The sequence below is a fragment of the Equus przewalskii genome, chromosome 23, assembly GCF_037783145.1.
Source record: "Equus przewalskii isolate Varuska chromosome 23, EquPr2, whole genome shotgun sequence".
Lineage (NCBI taxonomy): Eukaryota > Metazoa > Chordata > Mammalia > Perissodactyla > Equidae > Equus > Equus przewalskii.
Window position 1 is genome coordinate 3,357,243 of NC_091853.1, and position 23,192 is coordinate 3,380,434.

At 45.4% G+C, this 23,192-nt stretch overlaps 1 protein-coding gene across 9 annotated transcripts in view; it reads right to left on the bottom strand.

Moving 5' to 3' along the window:
* Positions 1 to 23,192, bottom strand: part of ADCY10 (adenylate cyclase 10) — an 83,017-nt gene that overhangs the window by 425 nt on the left and 59,400 nt on the right. For 7 of the 9 annotated variants that reach the window (XM_008521063.2, XM_008521065.2, XM_070591493.1 and 4 more), the window contains 11 exons: positions 19,304 to 19,373; positions 18,813 to 19,044; positions 16,759 to 16,866; positions 15,860 to 16,035; positions 10,538 to 10,694; positions 7,389 to 7,593; positions 7,214 to 7,310; positions 6,552 to 6,667; positions 5,554 to 5,671; positions 3,612 to 3,807; positions 339 to 527 (listed from right to left, as the gene is read on the bottom strand). In XM_008521063.2, coding sequence (XP_008519285.2) covers positions 339 to 527; positions 3,612 to 3,807; positions 5,554 to 5,671; positions 6,552 to 6,667; positions 7,214 to 7,310; positions 7,389 to 7,593; positions 10,538 to 10,694; positions 15,860 to 16,035; positions 16,759 to 16,866; positions 18,813 to 19,044; positions 19,304 to 19,373 — 1,664 coding nt within the window. The remainder of the gene's footprint in view (positions 1 to 338; positions 528 to 3,611; positions 3,808 to 5,553; positions 5,672 to 6,551; positions 6,668 to 7,213; positions 7,311 to 7,388; positions 7,594 to 10,537; positions 10,695 to 15,859; positions 16,036 to 16,758; positions 16,867 to 18,812; positions 19,045 to 19,303; positions 19,374 to 23,192) is intronic. The other 2 variants (XM_070591496.1, XM_070591495.1) reach the window with 1 other exon arrangement.

A 23,192-nucleotide genomic window follows, 5' to 3' on the forward strand; every position in this document is an offset into this window, starting at 1 on the left:
TGGATACTAAGCGTGGTTTCTGCCTCCTCAGAGTTCGCATTCTTGAGGGGAGGAAAGACGCGCACACAAATGTAACACCAAGTGGAAAGCGGTGAGGGCCACAGGAGGGGGCAGAGATCGTGCTAAAGGCAATCTGGAGGAGGGGGCGATCCCATGAGAACTCAGGGGAAGGGGAGGTGCACACAGCTGAACTATGGACATGTCACTCGTGTCGTTAAGTCCAGAAAGGCCTGTGGTGGCCGTCCACGCCCTGGGGACCCTACCCAAGCAGAGGGCTCCTGGGGCTTCCTCAACGGGGTGAGCACCCCCCGCCCAGCTCGCTGGCCGAGGGGACATACTTTACTCATGTTCAGCCAGCACTTCTCCAGCACGTTCCCCTGTGTGTCAGAGAGCTGTAAGGCCGTGTTCAGGAAGAGGTCGCAGTTCTGCCCGTCTCCCATGAGTATACAGACGTATGCCATCAGGTGGTACAGCCTCGGGTAGAAGACGGGGCCAGTGGTACTTTGAGCCACCAGATTCTCCAGGTTCTAAAGAAAAAACAGCATATCAGAATCAGAAAGGGGTCCTTGGTGGCAAAGTTTTCTCCTCCACACATGATTTGGGAATATTTCAAGGAGATGAGCAATCATGCGAAAAAGCATGTTACAGAGACACACAGAGGGCGTCGTGGAGACAGAAGGACCGCTGGCAGGTGGAGCAGCCCCAGGGGCCTCCCCAGCCCAAGAGTGCGATATGGGCGGGCTCATTAGCCCTTCTCTGCGACCACTTTTTAAAAAAATACATTTTCTTTTGATTACCAAAGCAATCTAAGTTAATTGCTCAAAAGTTTAGGAAAAAGTGAAAAGGACCCAAAAAAGTAAGAATCACACATAACCCTAACACCCAGAAAGGAATATTTTTAACATTTGGGAACATACTTTCCCACTTCTTCGTTCCTTGATCACACATGGACGCACACACACACACTCATATCCACCATAACTGGGGGCATGCTAAGCACACAGTAGGGGAAGCTTTTTTTTCTCATTTAGCATCACATTATGAACATTTTCTGACAACATAATTCCTTTACATCAGGGCTCACAAATTCAAATTCGGATAGCAGACAGGAAGTGACATAAATAAGCAGGCTGGATGAAGAGGGGATTATGTCATCTTGGAGGAGGTGCGCCCCATCTAAGTGTCACCCCCATCAATTCCAGCCAACAGCTGCCCTTTAGGAATGCGGGCCTGGAGTCACCAGATACTCCAATTTCTAAAGGAAGAGTCAGAAAGTCAGATTTTTTTAATATGAAATATCCCAATATTTAAATGTAGCACTTCTAACTTAACCATCTTCTTTTTGAAGGGCTTATGGTTTTTATTTTCTCCTAGTTTTTTTAATACTATAGACCTGAGATCGACATCTTTATAGAGAAATTTTTGTTTTCCATCTGATTATTTCTTTAGGATAATCCCCAGGAGGAGAATTAAATGACGTGCATATTTTAAAGACATTTATGCATTTTGTCAGAATGCTCTCTAGAAAGTTTATGAGAGTCCTTCAGACTATGAATGCATCTTCTCTTGTGTCTTTGCTAATGTGATGGTCAACAAAAGAACAATGTTTTATTGCATTTACTTCAATATCATAGAAATGGAATCAAAACATTGAGTTTTCTTGTTACACACCTTTTTAGTTCACCAATTATTTATTCAAGAAATTAAACATCTACTGGGTACAAGGCATTGTTCCGTGTACTGTGGGAGACACAAAGTTTGAGTCCGCATTCATTTGTGTCCTTGTATTCTTTCTAATCTCCACCTCCATCACCTCCTCCCATCCCCAGGCTTCCTACCTCACCCCTTCTCAAACTCAAGTAAAACACAAACTCCTAGAGTACAAAGATAGGGTTCACTCATCCCTTAGCACCTGGTGTATTTTTAACCTGTACTGTCTGTGGGATAGCTGAATTTTATCACTTTACTACTCATTAAAGAAAAATGTGCTTTCTTTGAATCACCTGCTAATTTATCTATCTGGATTTTCAGATATCGACTTGGCCAAAAGTGTGGCACACCTTTATTAGTATTCAATCAACATTTAAAAGTGATAATGACAGTCAACTTACTTGTCGTATGTAACATGCTCAGTATTTGAAAGGAAAAAGAGAATGTTGGAATGAATTAAATCATGTGTAACATGGGCAAAAATCTATTTCTTCTGAACAACATGGAGTCAAGCATGTCTGAAATCCCTCATAAGTTATTTTCTTAAGTAAAGACATTTACTCTATCAAATTACAGGAAATAAATTACATAATATGTAATAATTACATAAATTATATGTAACACACAATAATTACATAAAACACACTATTGCTTTTTTATAACCAAGCGTTTCCATGTCCTGAGTGAGAGCCAATAGAATGTTTATGAAGCAGAAATATAAAGACATGCTGTATGTCAAAGAGTACGCACCTCCGAGCAGTGGTGACCACAGAGTTTGTGTTTTTAGAGGCAGTGATTTATAAGCTGTCAGCGAATGGCAGGAGGAGATCCCGAGGCTGTGTGTGGTGTGAGTGATAGTGAGCAGTACGGGCTCCCGCCGGCAAATTTAGAACTTTGTCTTCTATACGGCGGGAGTGAAAAAGATGGACCTCATAACAGTGCTAGAGGATTAAACAAGCTACGATACTTCAGTGGTCCCAAGATGCCTTGCTTTGAAACATTTTAATATCTCTGAAACAGAGATGTGCCTGAAAGTCATCAGCATCTGGATTCTGCCAACAACCTGAAGGAAGAGGGAAGCAGCTATGTTCCTAGCTCGCCCAACACCTTGATTTTATCTTTATAAGATCCTCGGTGGAGAACCCCATCAACCCACCTACACCTCTGACCTGCCCGACTGTGAGATAAGACGTGGGTGTTGTTTAAGCTGTTAAGTTTGTGGGAACTGAGGGCATGGCAATAGAAAACTAATACACCCGTGCTCAGTTTTTAGGAGAACAAGGTGAGTGAGTGTCAAGCCCATGGCAGAGGTTCAGCCCTTCCTTCTCGCAGGGGGCTCGCCCACAGAGGCTGTCAGCTCCAGGAGGCGGGCAGCAGGTCGAATTTGCCCACTCTTGTATCCCAGCGCCTAGTAACTGATGTTCACCACATATCAGTTGAATGCTTACATTTTCTGTGTGCAAAGATTTATCCATCAAGGTGTTGATCACAGCAATAGCAGTAAATTATTGCAGAAGATTTCCATCCAAGAATAGTTTGGTGATGTAATTTACTGGTATAACTGTAAGATAAAATACTATGCTTCCTTTTAACTAGCGGTGTAGAAAACAATTTAATGACAGGAAATTAGTTATATTTTATTTAATGCAAGTTTAGAAAATGGAAATGTAGGCACACACACATAGAAAAAACCGGAAAAGTGATGTCTCAATATGTAAAAAGTGATTATCTCTGAGTAGTAAGTTTATGAGCAGTTTCTCTTTTCTTCTAACTTGGGGAGAGGGGTTGCCTTCGCAAACTGGTACTATAAACGCATAATCAGAGAAAACAATTATCACAAGAGGTAGACAGAAATCCACTGAAGGAACGGTTTATCCTAGAAACCAGAGCATCAGCCTCACCTTGAGTAGCTCAACGCCACTGTCTTGAGCGTTCTCAGACTGTTCTTCAATTTGCTTCTGCAGGTAGAGAACTTGCCCCTCCATGTATCTAGTGATTCCTTCACAGTACAGAGCTGTCGGGGTTCTTCTTGGCACTAGATTTTTAGCTCTATTGGAGAACATGTGAAAGTTCTGCCATTCCTGAAGTCTGGCATACCTGCACCACCACAGAAGAAAAATCAGTACCGCCCTTGGCAGGGGCTGATTTCCTGAAATGGGTCTCTCTGGAGGTGAAGCTCCCCGTCCCTGGGCCTCTGGGACCCTGCCGCCTGCCTGCCCGGAGGGAACCACGTGATGCGGAGCAAGGACGGAAGAGGACTTTTTGATGGTTTGAGATGAATGGAATCCTTGGGAACACTCAGGCAATCTTAGCCACCATTTATTTAACTCTTTGGACTCTTTAAAAGTGAAGCCGATCAGACACTTGGAGCCATAAACTCGAGGGCTTGGAGAAATTGCTCCAATTCCAAAGAGAGAAGGCCGAGGCCAGTGCGCTCCCGGGTGGGCCGCAGCTGCCTCGTCGGTAGCACATGAGTGCTCCTTAGGCCTGCGAGCTCTCTGGTCCAAGCCAGATCTATTGAATCAGAAAGACTCTGGGGATGGGGCCAGGGATCTCTGAGTCAACAAGCTCTCCAGGCGGTTCCTATGCCCACTGAAGCGGGAGAGGGCTTGGCCCAGGCCACCACTGCTGAAAGGACTCTGCAGGTGAGACAGGCCAGAATAAGAAATTAGGAGGATTTTTGGACTTTAGATTCCTTGAACTTTAACTCACATGGGCAAGTTAATTTGACTTTGAACTTTAATTCCTTTAGGCTTTAACTGGCAAGGGTAATTAGTTTTTGGATTTTAATTTCTCCCAAGGAAGGTTATAATAAGAGGAGATTTCTGTTCAAATTTGGAACTGCCCCAGTTTGTGGCACTTTCTATGGGAGTCTTTTGATTGTCATTTAATCTTATCACATAATCTCTAAATATTGGACAACATAGCTGCATATATAATTTGAGATGGGGAGTACAATAAGGAATGACTTTCAGTCTTGGAAGTAATTTAGTTAATGTTCGGGAGCCTTACATTGATCTCCTTCCTTGAGGGTAAGGCCGTAGCTGCAGGCTTCTGCGTTTACAACTGAAGAGGTTAAAGGGATTAAGCCTCAGGCTTAATGTGTTAATGAGGTACAGGGGCATCCTTCCTCCTCGCTCCACTAGTTTCCTTCCAGGTGAGAAAACTCCAGTCTGTTCCCTGCCTTGCTCCCTCCTCCATGATGGGGGGTGACTTAGTGGGCGGAGGGGGGTCACTTTGAGAGAGGAGTCAGGCAGCTGAAGCTCGAGGTCTGCCCCTCCTGTTCCCCCTGAGCCAGGGAGGCCCACGTTCTGCTCTTCTCTCAGCCAGGTGCGGGACAGAGGCCTGCCTCGCCGGGGCAGACCCACAGAACTGCCTGCCGCTGAGTGGGTAAGTCTAACGCTGGGGTTCAAGATCAGGAGAGCCGTGTGCCTGCAGAAATAAGCCACATCCTCCAACACCAGCTCTGTCAACATTGTTTTCCAACGTGACTAGATCTTGGGGTCGGGGTGGGCAAGTGGCGCTATGTATCAGTCTCCCTCAAACCCCGCACTCCTCAGAAGCAAGTACTCCTTTCTTACTCATCTCTAGTCCCACAACATGATATGCACGTATTTAAATGCTCGTTGCACTGAGTACAGTTGAGGGGATGAACTAGCTGATGCCCAAGGGCTCTTTCAGTATAGATCCACTCTGATGCCTTCAATCTGTCCCACGTGTAAATTATAAACACTTCTACTTTCTTTCCTTTTCTTTCTTTCTTTTTTTAAAATCTCATAGAACTCTTCTTCGCAATTCAACGTTTTCAAATTTGGGGATTTCGTGACAATAATACATTGTTACCAGACAGCTATGCACGAATAAAGTCCCAGGAGCATTCCACTCTGGAACTTGAGGATCCAATGGTCTTCGTTTTGGTGTATGAATTCCAAACATTCTTCAAATGGCCTATAAACAAAGCCTAAAAGAAAGAGAAATAGGAGAGCTTGGCTGTGGGGTGAGGGGGACATCTTTCGGGCCTAGTCGCTGCCAGGACAGTTTCCAGCTGTGGGAGAGGCTGCTCAGTCTCTGATTACCTTATGACCGAAAGGGTCCCGTATTGCAACAGCCGTGTGACTGCACTGCCCTGCGTCTGCCGAGCCCCAGCTTGTTGGGAAGTTTATGCACACGCGGTGCAATTCCGTGGAGTTGACCAGACAGGAGCGGGGTTTAAACCAGCCCTCCCCGTGGAGCCCGGCGGGAGGCCACCTTAGCGCTGCCTGGGACTCTCCATCTTCCCACCCGTGCTTTCCCTGTTGGCAGCAATATCTGCATCCCCTTTCAAAATATGTGTGGGGGAAAGAATGCCCAGATTGGCCCCTCTGGTTTAATATGTACACTGAGGGCTGCCTACTTGGTGTAACCTGAAGGTTATCAGGAAATAACTTGTTTTCCAAACCAGCAGCTACCAGTGCCCACAACTCTTACTGTTAGCAATCCAGTCCTTCATTCTAATGCATGAAGTCTCTAAGTACATCCTGCTGAAAATTAAATAGCCTAGTAAAAGGCACATGGTAAGGTGCTGTCAGTCAACTATCCCTTGTGTGTAAATTGATCTGACACCTCAACGGGCAGCTTATACCCAACAGGTTCCTCCAGACTAAATTCTCCTTGGTGGTCCCTTATAATCTTGCGCCTTCTAGATGGCTCCTCGGCTCATAACACCAGGCTCTCCTTCCCTGTTCTGTATGTCTTTCCAGGCAGAAACCTAGTGGCCTCAAAGCCACAGCCCTGAGAGCGGCCACATCACACCACACGGTGCCAGACTCCCAACTTCTTATAAATCCCAAAGCCACATTTACCAGAATAAAGCATGATGTCCAGGCAGACAAAATAGAAAAACGCCTTGCTGAAGATGTGCTCTTCTGCTATAGAAAGATCCCACAGCGACCCCAGCACCTGCACCAGCTGCTTGTGTCTGTGGGAAAGAGAAGGCAGCAGGATCAAAAAGCGGTGGGAGAAGAGGATGCGGTCCAGCCCTGGTCCGGTCTCGGTCCTGCCAGGTGATCCAGGACCACATATGACCCCAAAACAGACTTGGGCCCACTCCTGAATCTCAGACAGGCTCTTTGTTCAAACTGTTGCCTCATGCACCTCTATATCCGTGTGACCGGAATCAGGCCAAGCTGTCCTGGCCTCTGGTCCAGGTTGCTGTCCTCTGGGCACTTGTTTTCCCTGTAAGGCTGGTCCCTTTCCTGCCACCTCACCGTGGTGGAGGCCTGAGTCCCACAGTGGGGACGACTGTCTGACTCTCCCAGTCACTGGCCAGAGCAACCAGGTTAGAGATGATGCGTGTGAGAGAATTCCGTGACAGGAGCAGTGGCGTCCAAAGGAGTCTCAGTTACATCTTCTACTGTGAACCCTACTCCTTTCCCTCCCTTACGGCCAGGGATGCGTGAGCCCAGCACGCGCAGTGACTATGGCTTCCTCCCCCTCATTTTGGAAAACGCTTTAAGATAAATACCTGGTTTTCAAGAGGAGACATTTGCTAAGCCAGCAGAGGACTATATAGTGTCTGTTGGGATTCCGGAGCAGTGCCCACATCTTGTGGGCTCGAGAGCCTGGGAGGAAAACAATTCCAGTACATTTCTGGGTATTACTTGCATCTGCCTATCCCTTCTTGCCCAACCAGCCCTTACCTAAGTCATAGGCCAAGTCCAAGTGGCCCATTATGAGCTTGATGTAGCCCAGTGTATCAGCCACATATGTCACCATTTCAATGCCCTCGCCCTTCAGGGGGAGGTTGAAGACCTGCTCCATGGCCATGACTTCGTACTTGAACCACACACCCTGGTAGCCGGCCAGCTGGTAGTGCAGCGAATAGTCCAGGTAGGCCTTAATGATCTGCAATGGCAGCAGTGGAGGAGAGAGGGGCAAGGCTGAGACGGAGCCCAGAGCTGAAAGGCCAGGGACGTTACCCAGTGTCTGCCAGTAAGCGTGCTTACTGAGCTTGGGGATGGAGCTGGTCATTTGGCCAAACCATGGGCTTAGATACAGAAATTAAATTGGGTTTCTGCCACTCATTTCCTCTATCATCCAGGACAAGTTTAATGGCCCCTCTTGCCCACAGAGTCCTTAAACAAAATATGAGAATCTTAATTTTTGTGAGAAATAAAAGCAATATCTTATATATGTGGACATGTGATTGCATAGCAAAAAGCCTGGAAGGATTGGCTCCGAAGTGTCAACAGTCATTGCCTATTTGTTGGGGGTAGAGGGGAGAGCTGAGGGCGGGGAGCGACTTTTCACTTGATGCATTTCTGTGCTTTTTAATTTGTTACAGCAAGCATGTGTTACTTATGTTATTCAACAAAAAAGGAACGTTGGTTTGATTTGTTTGTAAAAAAATGTAAGAAGTCATTCTAAAACTTAATTGAGAGATTTAAGAGAAGTTGGTTACTCTTTAAACAACTCTTTAAAATGATAATTAAATTTGCTTCAGAACATAAACTCTTAGAGAAGAGTGAAGAGAAAGCAGTGCCTCTGAGGAGGCGCCCTGCTGGGAGAAGCGCTGGGCGCTGAGGGCAGTTGGGTGGGGCGGCATTTTGGAGAAGGGGACTTTTTTTCCTGGAATTCCTCAAATTGCACAAAATAGCCAGTCCACAAGTTCTGTGTTATAGGCAGTTCTGTGGATATTTCTTAAACCACAAAGTCAGTCTTGAGGAATTCCTCTATTCCTGGCTTAGAACGTGTTTCAGATAATGCTGCCGGAAGGGAAGACCAGCCAGAAATGGTGGTGGAAGACAGAGGATTGTTGGGCAAACGAAAAATCCGAAGCTGCGAGAAAGCCCAGGATTTCTTGGATTTGGACCAACAGAACTGCTTCCAAACTTGATGGGGAAAGAGAGAGTTGGGAGGTTCTGTGGCTTGCCAGTGGTCACACCACAGAGGGGTGGAGTGCTGGAAACTGCTCTCCGGGCGCTCATTCTGGTTTTTTCTGTCATCCTACACTGAGTGCCTCATCTGCTTCTGAGCACCCGGGGGAGCACTTTCCCTCCTGTTCTGCCTCAGTCACAGCCGTCTCGTTAACAAGCGTCTTTGGATTCACTTTCTAATTTTGACTTTTCCGTTTTGTCCCCCCCTACCCCCCAGCTCTAGCACGTTTTTGGGAGATAGCCCCAAGTGTGGAGGAGAAGTAAAGCATTTCAGTCAATAAATATTTGTTGAGCACCTACTATGCGTCAGACACTGTTCTAGTAGCTCAGGATGTGGACAAGATAACAGACGAGGTCCCTGCTCTCATGGAGTTTACAGGCTAGTGGAGGACGCAGACCACACACCAACGAAGGAGCCAAAAAGAAAACGTGAGATGGTAATAAGACCTACTAAAATAGGGTGATAGGCTAGAGAGAGAATGGGTCAGGTGGTCAAGAAAGGTCTCACGGAGGAGGTGACCGTCAAGCTGCTAAGTGGAGAGCTCAGTAAAGGTCAGGGCATGAGCACGGTGGGCAGAGGAAATATCCAGTGCAAAGACCTAAGACAGGATTGAATTTACACATTTGAGGAACTGAAAGTGGCCCAGGGAGCTAGGAGAGGAGGATGGCATATGGGCAGAGGCCCAATATTATGGGCTTTATAAACACTTACGGATCCTGGCCTCCTGAAAGGAACTGATGCTGGGGACGGAGTCCTGGCTGGGAAGCTAAGCTCTTCCAACACGCACGGTGCTCTCAACCGTTTCCCTTAATTCTTGATAATGAATGAGCCCAGGAGGAAGTTACCGCCCCAGCAAAAACCCAGACCTGATGTGCTTTAATGAAGGGACCTGATCACTTTCATTGTAGGAGTTGGATTTAGCTAATAATTTCTTGGTTTTGTCTCCTAGAGTCTTCCTCATCTAGTCAGACTTCCCAGTTTATGACCTAAACTAGTGGCTCTCCCCATGTGGTCTCAGGCTCCGGGAGGACACGAAGAGGTCAAATCTAGTTTCATAATATCAAGCATCATTTGTGTCAGGAAAATAGTGAAAGACCTTGAAATGAGCCAAAACAAAAACCTTGGTATGTGTCCTGTCTATCTCACTCGCAAGGTTATCTCTGCCTTTCATTGTCTTTGCCCGAAGACAACTCTGTATTCAGCAGAAAACGGATAAACTGGAAATGATTCTTTTTCATAGAAATGTAAATGTTCAGTGGGAGACAAGTGATCACGACTCCGTGACTTGACTAGTTTTGCATCCATTCATAAACTGAATTCTCCTTGGAACCACTTCTAACATCTTACTAGCTCTCTCACTGATTAACGAGTTCCATGACTCATTTGTGTGGGTCACGATTTTATCTTTTTAAGAACTATCCTTTAACGTTTTTGCTTTTCGTCCTCATTCTCCCATGAGTACACAGGGGACTTTCCCAGGGGAGAGCTCTGAGACATTGCAAGGGAGTGAAGGTGGAAGCAGAGGGAGCATCTAGCTGTCTTCTGTGAAGTCAAACGTTAAGATATCTGCAAAAATGGTATACATGCCTCTCTTCTCACTAAATTTTTTGTTTGGGGAAATATCAGATTTTTTTCAATGAAAACGTTAAGTATGTTAATATGTAATGGGTTTATTACTTTTATTTTTGAAAATATTTTTTAAATATCTCAGTTTTTGCTTCTTATATGATAATAGCTACAACCATAGAAATGAAAGCTATGTGGGGTCCTCGATAATTATTGTGACCCTGGAACTAAAATGTTTGGGACCTGTTGTACACCCTCATGATTCTCAGTCCCAACTGGCTTTCACTAGGCTTTTCTCTCCAAACAAGATTCAGAATTTAAAAAGCAGCTACCAAAAATAGCCTACCTGGAAATCATCTTGAGTTTCCAGGGCGGTGTTCACTTGCATCATAGCTGCCAGCTGGCTGTAATACTTGTAGTAAAAAAAATAATTTAAGCTATAGATCCGCCACAGCAAGGAGAAGCAGACGGATTGCCGGTAAAGCTGCGCCAGTCTCTTCTTCCTGTTAGATAAAGTACACACACACGCACACGCGTTCACACATAGGCACACACACACACATGCACACGGGACATAGAAAGAAGTCAAGGTCACCAGCATGCTGGAGGGGAGCACAGATGCAGAAACTTCACCGCAGGCTTGGGGGTCAAAACTATCTTGGGTTGAGGCCTGCCTCCTCAGTTGACTAACAAACACAGTAATTTTTATGAAGCACATTTTCTCCACTGCAAACTGGGGACTGTAACACCTACTTTGTGATGATTGAGATAATTTATGTAAATCACCTCCCCCTGTCAGGTCACTGCTTTTTAAATGAAGCTGTTTAAAAAGCACATTTATATCACTCATCACGTTTGATTCTGAGGACCACCCTGTGGGAAAGGAAGGAATAATTAACTCCATTTTACATAAGTGGAAGGTGAGCCTCAGACAGGTTAAGTAATTAACTCATAGACACACAGCGAGAATATGGCGGTGCCAGGACCCGAGCCTGGCCAGTCCGGTGTGTCATTTCCTTCAGTGCATACTGCTCTCAGGAGCTACGTCTCAGCTCAGTGAAGGAACTGAGCATTTTTAACAATTACATTCTGCTATTGTCTGAACGCATCCCCCCAAAATTCATATGCTGCATGCTAACCCCCAAAAGCGATGGCATTAGCAGGTGGGGCCTTCGTGAGGTGATTAGGTCATGAGAGTGGAGCCCTCGTGAATGGGATTGGCTCTCCCATAAAAGCAATCCCACAGAGCTCCCCCGCCCCTTTCCCCATGTGAGGATACAATGAGAAGTCTGCAACCCTAAGAGGGCTCGCAAGACCTCGCTGGCGCTCTGAGCTCAGGTTCTGGCCTCCAGAACTGTGAGCAATAACCTTCTGCAGTTCATAAGCCACCCAGCCTCAGCTGATAATATACACCCAAGTCCCCTCTATCTGTGATAAAAATGGGAACATAAACAAGATACTGCAATATTAGTAAACTAACAAAACCAAGAAAACAAAATATAATTAGAAATATTTATCACAAAGCAGATTTTAAATAAAAATGAGAACGAAAGAGGAAAGAGAGATCCTGGAGATACTTAAAGAAGACTTCCAGGTACTCTCGCTGTAGACGTTGATGACATTGATTCTGTCGGGGGAATTTTTTTTTAAGGTTCTAAGGAAACATGGACAGGGTCGAATCCTTTCCAGGAGAAGGCCATCATGAGGGCCATAGAAACTCTGACATTAAATCTTGTTTCTTGTCCTCATTTTTGAGATCAGACCCTTTTGGCTGGAAGGTACGTTAAGCCAACAGCTCTGCAGATTTTTCCTCTTCAAGACTTCCCCCTTATGCAGGAGCTTCCTTTACCTTTTACAAAATGGGGTCGTAAACCAGGTTGTCAGAGTTAGAGAATGAAAACGTGGGATGCCCAGTGAAATTTGAATTGCAAAACAACAATTTTCTTTAGAATGCGTATGTCCTAAATATTTTGTGTGACATACATATTCTAGAAAAAATATTCATTGTGGGCCAGCCCAGTGGCTGAGTGGTTAAGTTCAGCATGCTCCACTTCAGTGCCTGGGTTTGGTTCCCAGGCACAGACCTACAACACTCGGTGGTGGCCATGCTGTGGTGGCAACCCACATACTAAATAGAGGAAGATTGGCACAGATTTTAGCTCAGGGCGAATCTTCCTCAGGAAAAAAAAGAAAAATTCATTGCATAGCTAAACTTTGTGGGGGACTGGTCTTGGCCAGCCCAAGATATGTCTCTTTGGCATGAGGATTATTTGAGGCTGATTGCTTTTGATAAACTGGGACAGGGAAGGAGGCTCTGAGGGGTGGAACTTGCTTGCCCTTTGTTAGGAGACATTTACATTGTAAAGGAAATCTCTATCTGTAAAGGTGCCTCCCTCTCTGTACCAGGAAGAAGAAAGGGGATGACGTTCTCTCTAGAAACTCTCAATCAATGCCAAAGGCAGGGACTTAAATCTGCATAATAACCTTATTCCTGTTTCTGGTAACCTCCTGTAACTGACTCCCCCCCAACATCCTCCTTTCTGGATATTGATACCAACCCTGATATCAGTTTCCCCACATTAAACCCAGCATATATGAGGTTAAAACCAAAACACTCACTCCCTGCTTACTCTCTGGCTTCCTGGCTCCAGAATCCACTATCCTCCATGGAGACAGACACCATCAAGGACAAGCACCTGGACTATCTCCTCCCGCAAAGAGATACGGGCTGGTGGGAAAGCTGCTGACCAGCAAGGTCACAGGCTTCCTCCTCTCTGTAAGTGTCTCAAGACCAAAGACAGGCTGGTGGGAAAGCTCCAAACAGCAAGGCTGTATGCTCCCCCTCCCCTACCTAAAATCCCAAATAAAAGCCCTTCCTTTTAGCTTTTTGGGGAGTTTGGGATTTCACCATTAGCTGCCCTCTCTCCCTGCTCAGCACTGTGCAAAAAATAAAATTCCTACTTTCTTTCACCACACTCGGTGTCAGAGATTGGCTTGCTGGGCAACGGATGAGCGAACTCACTTCAGGTTTGGTAACAATATGATATTTAAGGTGGGGGCTTCAGCCATTTTGGCGAGTTGCTCAGTTTGCCTGACCTCTTCCATGTATACATGTTATAAAGCTTTGTTTAATTTTCTCCTGCTATTCTGTCTCATGTGAACTCTGGCCAGACGAATCCAGAGAGGGTAGAGGAAATGTCTTCCTCCCCTACAACTTCAAATTTAACTAGGCATCTTGTATTCTACCTGGCAGTCTTATGTGTGACTCCAGACTCCAATTCCCTCTTCCCTCTCAGGGAGCTGTCTGCTGAATTTCTCCCCACCCGCTCCCTCTAGGAGTCTCCTGAGACAGCGTCTCCATAGACCCCCAGGAGCCTGCCTGCAAGCTGCAGTGGAGGTCAGCTCCAGCTCCCTTCCACTCCAGGCTCCCTCACATTTAAGGGAACACTTTCGGGAAGCTGAGGAAGGCAGTTTTTGGTGGGGTCGCAAAAGTTGCAGCAACCTGCTCATAGGAGTAGATATTTGCATCTCAGGCAGAACCTGTAGGAACATTGCTACTGGCTTCTCCCAAGATGTCATCTGTCAACAATCCAGAGCCCACCAAGGTGGGATCTCCCTTGGTGTGAACTGTTAGATAAGTGGAACAGATTTTAAAACTTTTACTGTGGAAAATTTCAAACATACATATCCAGTAAAACAGAAAAATATAATGAACCATGTATACCCAACACCCAGCTTCAGCAACTATCTACATTCTTATTTCATCTATCTCTCTGCTCATTGTTTCTCTCCCCTCACCCCATTATTATTTCTTATAGTTCTTTTTTTTAAGTTTTTCCTTTTTCTCCCCAAAGCCCCCTGGTACATAGTTGGGTATTTTTATTTATTTATTTACTTTTTTTTTCTGCTTTATTTTCTCCCCAAATTCCCCTAGTACATAGTTGTATATTTTAGTTGTGGGTTCTTCTAGTTGTGGCATGTGGGACGCCACCTCAGCATGGCCTAATGAGTGGTGCCATGTCCATGCCCAGGATCCGAACTGGCAAAACCCTGGGTCGCTGCAGCAGAGCACGGGAACTCAACCACTCAGCCACAGGGCCAGCCCCTCTTACAGTTCTTTTATAGATAAGATTTACATACATTGAAATGTACAAATCTTAACCAGTGATACCCCCATGTAACACATCCCTTTGGAGATGCATAGAGGGGTGGGCTGCTTTGTCTTCTGGCAGACGTCTTCAGGGCCTGCTATTCTTCTTCGGGACACAGACAATACCCAGTGTCTTAGCAATGAATGGAAGAGGGCTTGTGACTGAGGCTCTGGGAGCAGGGGTGCAGGTTCCAATTGGAACAGCCAGAGGGCTCAGTGGGCGAGATGGGTAGGGAGGGGCACTGGAGCTCACCTTGCCACTGGCTCCCTTACATTTTTTTGTCACCTTGACAAGAGAGTTTCACGTATTGAGGTGTATGGGGTAACTATTTGGTTTCAAAACTGCTTTGGCTTGAACTAAAGAAGCCTGACTTTTGGCCTATGAAACATACGTTATGAGACCGAGTTAACGTGAAAGACCCCATGTCTAAACTGCGCCCCCCATCTTATCTTCACAGTGTGCTTTGGGAAAACACTGAGACGTGCACGTAGGCAAGCTAATCAGTAACAAGAGAAAGAAGGACTTGTTGGCAGAAAATTTACAGTCCCTACCCCAAAAACTGTTCCTTCTGTCCCTGAGAAGAAAACAACTAACGTTTTCTTAGATTCCTTGGGAATGTTGCATTCAGCAGATCTGAAACTTTTTGTCTACGGAGAGGCGCCCGACAGTCTGCGGTCATCCAGCACCTGACACTCCTGAGGCCCCTCCCCAACCCCCGTTTGCCTTACATAAGTCATTTCCAAATCAGTTCCCCTTTAAGGTGGTTTTTTTTAAGGGTGATAGTCTGCCATCTTGCAATCGGCTAGCTCACCACTTACTAAAGTTCTTTCTCCCCACCGCCTGGCCTCTTGATGGCTGGGTTTTTGTCTTGCAGTGAGCAGATCAAGCCCTCGCTCGGTATCAGTTGTACATCCACTTTAACCATCAAAGTAGAGAATGCACTCTCTTAGGATAAGAGTGCACGCTTCCCCTCCTAGCCCTAATGGTAATGCTCTATTGGTAACACCCTATGGGTAACATCCATGTTAGTCCCTCTCCTGACATCAGGGTCCTGTTGACCTGCTAATTTGCAACTAAATACCTATTTGAAACTTTGAAGATGTATTCTGGGTGTGTTTAATGTATGTCCTTTGTTCTACAAAGATATAAGACGGTACTGAAAACCATGCTTCTCCACAACATTTCCTTCCTTTCTGGAAAAGGCCTTCCTGGGTTATAATCCTCGCTAAAATTCACCTTATTTCTCTTATTTATAGAACGGCAATTGGTTATTTTGTGTCAACAACCTGAACTCCCTTTGGCAAAAGCTGCCTGTGAAGTGTTCTCTGGCCCCTCAGCTCTGGCCTGGGAGCCCGCCCCCACCCGCGCCCTCCCCACCGGTGAGCCACCGCCACCGCGCTCCTTGCAGCCCTAGAGGCCCAGGTTTTGGGGGCCGGCTGTCTGTTAGATTATGTGTAGGTCTCTCTCCTCCGCGGAGTGAGGTGACACCCCCAGCTCCTCCTACCTCCTCCCCTTACCCTGGAGGCGAGCTCTCTTGGGCCTGCTGATTCACATAACGAAAGTGTCTGTTTTTCTCGACGTGGGTCTGGAGAAACAAGGAGATGACGTTGTTAGGAAAGATTCGGTTGAGGAGCTTCAGGGCCTTCCTCAGCATTTTCTTGGCAAGCACCATCTGGCCCATGTTGAAGCAGACCTGCAGGGAGAAGGGAGGGGTAGAGAGGAAAAGAGGAAAAGCAGGGATTCTGGACTTAGTTGCTATGCTCCAACAGTGCATATATTGGGAATTCTTGTCAAAAGATGGTAAGTTTCTGGCCCAGGAACAAAATCCCCCTGTGTCTGGCAGAGTGGTAAATGTTTATTGGACGTGTGCATGGGGGGATGGTTGCATGACCAGGATCGAGCATCTTTCTTGTGGGTCATCTACCTCTAAGAAAATGTTTACCAATTCATGTCCATTTTCGGAGGTTGTTAGAAAAACATTTCATAAAGATGTCAACTAAGAGGATAAGGAAGGGGGCTGGCCCAGTGGTTGTAGTGGTTTAGTTTGTGTGCTCTGCTTCAGTGGCCTGGGGTTCACGGGTTCGGATCCCAGGTGCAGACCTATACACGACTCATCAAACCAAGCTGTGGCAGCATCCCACACACACACAAAAAATAGAGGAAGATTGGCAACAGATGTTAGCTCAGAGCCAATCTTCTTCACCAAAGGGAAAAAAAAGAGGACAAGGAAGATCTTGTTGTTGGCAAGTGATGGTGAGGAGGTTTGAGTGCCAAGGCTTGTGGTTCCGGAGCCTTGGATAGGATCTGTGGCAGGGGATGGGAGGCAGGTGTAGAAATTTTAGGGCTGATTCTTCTTCTTCTACGTGAAGCCCTCAAGGCAGATAACAGATTCATCATGTGTTTAATGTCTTCTTACCTGACCTTTGAGGCTGTAAAAGGTGGCAGACTCAAAAGTCTGATTCCAAGACTTTTCCTTATTGAGAGTTTTTAGCAGCCTCTCTCCCTCATTCAGGTACACGTATGCCTGCAACCAGCACAAGGAGCAGAAAGCGTTGAGTCAGCAGGGAGCCCGGCCACAGAGGGCCATCGCCCCAGATTCTACTGAAGGGAGTGCGGCAGGCGCCACTCCAGGTCCCGTCTCCGCCTCTACCCCCAGCTCCTAATTAGAAAGGGCCTCCGAACACCACACAGGATGAGGATGGGTCGGGCTCCCACTGAAGACACAGGCCACCTCCATGTCCACTTTGCGCCCTGGATCACTATACTAGAGGATGAATCTAGAAATCTCCCCCTTTCCTCATGTTGTCACGTAAGTCACCTTACCTGAAGTTTCCCCCAGGCAGTTTCCTCCTTCAAGTAATTCCATCCCCAACCTCTTGATTTCCACCAACATACTCACTGCCCCTGATAGCACCCTCGCAGTTATGAGAAGCCAGTCTCTACTGCTGGAATGAGTTATGAACCACCCCACTTCCGTCTTTGCCAGGGCCATCTTTGGGAGGTGGAAGAGAAGGTAAGGCCCCGAGCAACTCTCCTTGCTTCATCTTCAACCTCCCATGACATCGTTAGACAGGAGAGTCTTGGCACGTGTAAACGCCAAGGCAAGGTCAGATTCGAAGAGTACAATCAGGTGAGGCAGTCTCCCCAAGTCTTATGCTGCCTAAGGGGTGTGAGTGGGAGGCAGAAGGAGGGAGACATGAGGTGGCCGCCAGCCCCAGTCCTACCAAGTTTTCTTTGATGGGAGAGGCAGGTGCAAACGGCACATTCTGGGACTTTGCTCAGGGCTCTGTTTCCAATCATTGTCTTCCTGAGCATCCACCACTCCCTGCAGAGGGAAATGGGGGTGTGCACAGGGTTAGCAAGGTGGCCCCCAAGCCCACCTAGGCCTTCTCTTCCTGGGACTCACTGGCCATATCCCCACATAGGTGTATAAAATATGCATGGGAGACTTTCATGCTTAACATAAATACTTGAGAGAATAGAGGCTTTCTGGCATTTGTAATGGTTTAATTTTTAGGTAAACCTAAGGTGTGAGGGCTGATTAGGTTGCTGTGATCCACAGCAACTGTAAAACACGGAACTGCCCCCAGTGTGGGTGTGAAGACCACAGGCGGGGCCGCTGAGGCGTGTGAAGCTGTGCCTGGAGCCGGATGGCGGCAGACGGAGAAAGGCCCGCAAAGGCATTTCCTCAAGCGAGCTCACAGAAGCTTAGTCCAGCCAGCTGCTCTACGAAAAGTGACCTAAGGTCAAATAAGTTCGAGAAACACAGTGTGCCCCAGCCCCAGCCCTACCCTCTGGGAGAGTTACATATGTCTTAGCAGTAAAGAAACCAGCTCGGCGCTTCCCAACTCACTCAACAAGGAATTCTTAAATTTCCTTCTAGTCTCTAATCCCCCCATTTCTAAGGGCACATTGCCCTGGAGCCTCAGTGACAACTATCCTAGAGGAACGTGCATTAGTACTTTGGTAGTCTAAAGGTGTGTGTGATAATTCAGCACTAATTACATGAAGACCAAAGTGGGTGAGCCTCCTGGGAGGTCACAAGCCTGAAGCCAGATGTGTACTTTTCCAAAGCCCCCAGGTACTTGTGCGCACAGGTAGTGGGGAAGACAGCGGGTGCCGCTAGGATGCTACTGAGGAAGACTCTGCTGAAACTGAAGCTACGATACCACGAGTCCTGTCTGCATCATTGTGGAAATGAGACATGCACCCCCCACATATAGGTAGGCCATTCACGGCAAGTTTCTAAAGGTGGCAATATTTTAAGTGATATATAATGTTAGTGGCAATTTGTTCTCACTTTCCTCAACCTCAGGTCATTTCCCTTCTGAGCAATTTGATTTTCAAAGGAAGGAGATGCTGGCAGGAATCAAGAACATGAAGAAAGAAAAAAGCACACAACAGCTTCCCTTCTGGCTCTGTGGTCTGTCAGCTCTCAAGGGTGGAGGGCATCCGGTGGAAACAGCTTACCATGTAATTATCACCTAAGAGGAGATGCGCAGAGGCGATTTCTAGGAAGTAATATAAAGCTTTGTTGTTTTCTCCCAAAGCCAGAAAATGGTTGGCCAGAGGTATGGTGACGATCTCGAGGATTTCCTCACACTGGCAAGATTCCAGGGGGATGATGTCTTCCTCAGACGTCTTCATTTTTAGTATAATGATGTCAAGGAAACTCAAGATCTTTTCTCTTATTTCTTCAGAACTGTCCAAAGGCAGAAAAAATTAGGAGTAATAACTTGTAGATATAGTAATGATGAAAAGATGAAAATATCTTTAAAAACAAATAAAAGAGCAAGATGATAAAGTCTAACGTAGATACTACTCACCAAACTCAGCACACACCTCCCGACATTCCCCTCCCTGTGGCCAGACTCCTGACCGGACAGATGACCCCAACAGTGTTCTGAATTTAACAACAATTGTTTGTGCTCTGCCTCCTGAACAACGATATACGCCCGTACCTGAGACTTTCAGGAAATATCTCGGATTTCTTAGGAATCTCTATTTTGGAAAAGCTGATCTCTTCTTCAGCTAGAAAATAAACAAATGAGTTGTGTGGGTCATTGAAAGTTTCCATGTGGCAGAGATGGCTGTTGTCCACCAGTCTCTTGTGCCCCTTTCACGACACAGTTGTTGCTGCCCAGCCAGAAGCTCTGTACCCGTTCCCATTGCACCTTAGGGAAAGCCGTGTGATTGGTTTAAATGGAATCAGAGCAGAAGTAACATATGTCACTTGTGAGCTGAGGTGGTTAGGTATCTTCTCCACCCTTTTCTTCCACAGGAAAGCAAGAGGCTCTGAGGGAGAACAGAACCACAGAATGGAGGGAGCCTGGGTCCCTGGCTGACTGTGCAAGGCTATTTGTCAAAACTCTTGGATCATTGTCGACACAGGGAAAAAACTATTGTTCTGTTGTGTAAAGCCACTGAAATGCTGGGGTTTGTTGTAGATGATAACGTCCTCCTAACTCATTTACCCTGCAATAACTGAAACTAGGAATTAATGATCCTGAAGAAAGAGACGTCAGTTTCTAGTGGAGAAATACGAACATTTAAATGTAATACCCCAAAATGTCAACAAAAGGGCAGAGAATTTTGAATTTAAAACCTTCAGTCCAGCCATATTTCAATAGGTTAGAAATTCCATAATGATCGCAAAAGAGAAAACAAATGCGAGTTGTCTAATCTAGCCACTTCTCCGTTGAGGGAGAAGGGAAGGGACTTGTCTCACATCACGGATGTTCGTGACGGAGGTGGGACCGGGACCTAGGTCCCCTGGCTCCAAGGTGAACGCGTTGCTGCAGAGATCGTTTAATTTCCAAAAGTGCAGTTTAAGCATTTAGTTACCACCTTCTTCTGAAAGCCTTCCGTGCCCTTGCCCCCTATAATTAGTACCCCAGCTCACGTGTGCCCGACTCCCCGTGCAGACCTACATCACAGTCCTTGTCACAGTGTAGAAGGATGAATTTGCCCACCTCTCCTCCTGGACTACCATCTAGTGCATCTCTAGCGACTAGAGGCTGAATAAATTGAATTATGCCTCTATCCTCCTATTCCTCTAAAACTGCTCTTGTCAAGGTTACCAGTGGCTACCATTCACCAAATCCAAAGGTTACATCTTTGTCCACGTCTTATTACACCTCTCTGGCAGCGTTTAATGCAATTGACCACTCTCTTTTGTAACAACCATTCCCTTGGTCCCCTGGCTCCTTGGCTGCTCACTTTTCTGGCTCCTACTCCTCTATCAGCATTCCAAATGTTGATAAGCCTTCATTTGGTCCTATCCAAATTTCTCCCTAGGTAATTTCATCTGCCCATGACTTTAAATTACATTCATATGCCAATAACTTTCCATTTTATATCTCTAAGCCCTGATTATCTACCCTTGACTACAGACTCATGCATCCAAATGCATCCTTGGCAACTGCCACTTGGATGCCTAACGGTATTTTAAAATTAACATAAACAGAATTTTTCTGTTTGTTTTTAACAAACAGAACTTTTGAATCTCTCATCCATAAACCTATATCCACCTAAGTTTTCCCTATAACTTCACTATAACTTTCCCCATGTCTCTGTAAGCGCCAGTGCCATATAGCCATTTTGTCAAGGCAAAAACCCAGGCAATATCTATGATTCTTTTCTTTCCCTCATCCCGATCCTCATTCAGTCTATCAGGAAGTCCCATTGACTCTACCCAAAAACGTATCTGAATCCATCGTCTTCTGTCCATCTTTACTTTAGCACCATCCTAGTCCATCGCCAAATTTTATCTGGACAGGTGTGAAAAACTGATCTCCTTTCTATTCCTATGCCCTTCAATCTGTTTTCTCTAGAGAAGATAGAATGGGTTTGTAAAAACATGATTCAGATCTCTGTAGCAGAAATTGCTGGCTTCCTATCTCAACTTCCATAGTCCCTTTTCTCCTTAGTAATGGAACTCAGTTTTACTCAGGGCAGCTATATTTTCCAGCCTTCCTTGTGACTGCATACAGCCACATGCCTAAGTTCTGGTCAATGAGATGTAAGAGGAAGTATTGGGTAGGACTTGTAGAAAATTCCTTAAAAGGTGAGGGACATCCCTTCCATTTGTTTGGTTTCTTTTCTCCTCTTCTAAGTGTTAAACGTGAACATGATGGTTAGAACTCCAGCAGCCATTTTGGACCAAGGGTCTCTGATGATTAGTCCAAGTGATGAGACAAGCATTTTACACGACAAAGAAATACATTTAATAATAAATAAAGTTAAGCCACTCTAGCTGGGTCCTTGTTGTATGCAGCCAACACAAATTCTAATCAACATCTCTCCAATATGTTCCAATTCACTTAGAATAAAATTCAGACTACATATCAAGGCCTACAAGGCCCCTTGATGGTTTTATTAATCTGTTTATTGTCTATCAGCCTTCATTGCAATTCAAATATATGAGAATAGACACACATCTGTCATTTCCACCACTATATCCCCCGTAGACCTGCATCACTGCCTGGCACATAGTAGATACTCAATAAATATTTGCTGAATAAATGCACATTTGTCGGAAAAAAATCAATGAGTAAAAATAAAGTGCTATTCCTCCTTAAACATCCTATATATATATTTATGAATTATTTTATTGAGGTCACATTGGTTTATGACATTGTATAAACTTCAAGGGTACATTATTATATTTCAGTTTCTGTATAAACGACAACGTGTTCACCACCAATAGTCTAGTTTTTATCCATCACCATACGTCTGTGCCCCTTTACCCCTTTTGTTCTTTCCCCACTCCCTTCCCCTCTGATAACCACCAATCTGTTCTCCTTATCTATGAGTTTGTTTATCTTGCACGTGAGTGAAATCATATGGCATTTGTCTTTCTCCATCTGGGCTTATTTCACTTAGCATGATACCCTCAAGGTCCATCCATGTTGCTGCAAATGGCACAATTTTGTCTTTTTTATGGCTGAGTAGTATTCCACTGTGTGTATACCATATCTTCTTTATCTATTCATCCACTGGTAGGCACTTGGGTTGCTCCCAAGTCTTGGCTATTGTGAATAATGCTGCAATGAACATAGGGCTGCGTACGTCTTTTTGAATTAGTATTTTCATGTTCTTTGGATAAATACCCAGAAGTGGAATAACTGAATCATATGATATTTCTATTTTTAATTTTTTGGGAAATCTCCAAACTGTTTTCCATAGTGGCTGTACCAGATTGCGTTCGCACCAGCAGTGTATGAGGTTTCTCTTCTTTCCACATTCTCTCCAATACTTATTTCTTGCCTTTTTTTTTTTTTAAAGATTAGCACCTGAGCTAACATCTGTTGCCAAAGTTCTTTTTTTTTTCCTTCTTCTTTTCCCCAAAGCCCCCCATTATATAGTATATTCTAGTCGTGAGCGCCTCTGGTTGTGCTATGTGGGACACTGCCTCAGCGTGGCCTAATAAACAGTGCCATATCTGCACCCGGGATGCAAACTGCCAAAACCTAGGGCCGCCGAAGCAAAGCTCGAGAACTTAACCACTCGGCCATGGGGCAGCCCCTCCTGGATTTTTAATAATGGCCATTCTCATTGTAGTTTTGATTTGCATTTCCCTAATGTTTAGTGATGTTGAACATCTTTTCCTGTGCTTGTTGGTCATCTGTATATCTTCTTTGGAAGAACGTCTGTTAGTATCCTCTGCCCAATTTTTGATGAGGTTGTTTGTTTTTTTGTTGTTGAGTTGTATGAGTGCTTTATGTATTTTGGAAATTAACTCCTTGTGGGATATATGATTTGCAAATATTTTCTCCCAGTTGGTGGATTATCTTTTCATTTTGTTGATGGTTTCCTTTGCCCTGCAGAAGCTTTTTAGTCTGATGAAGT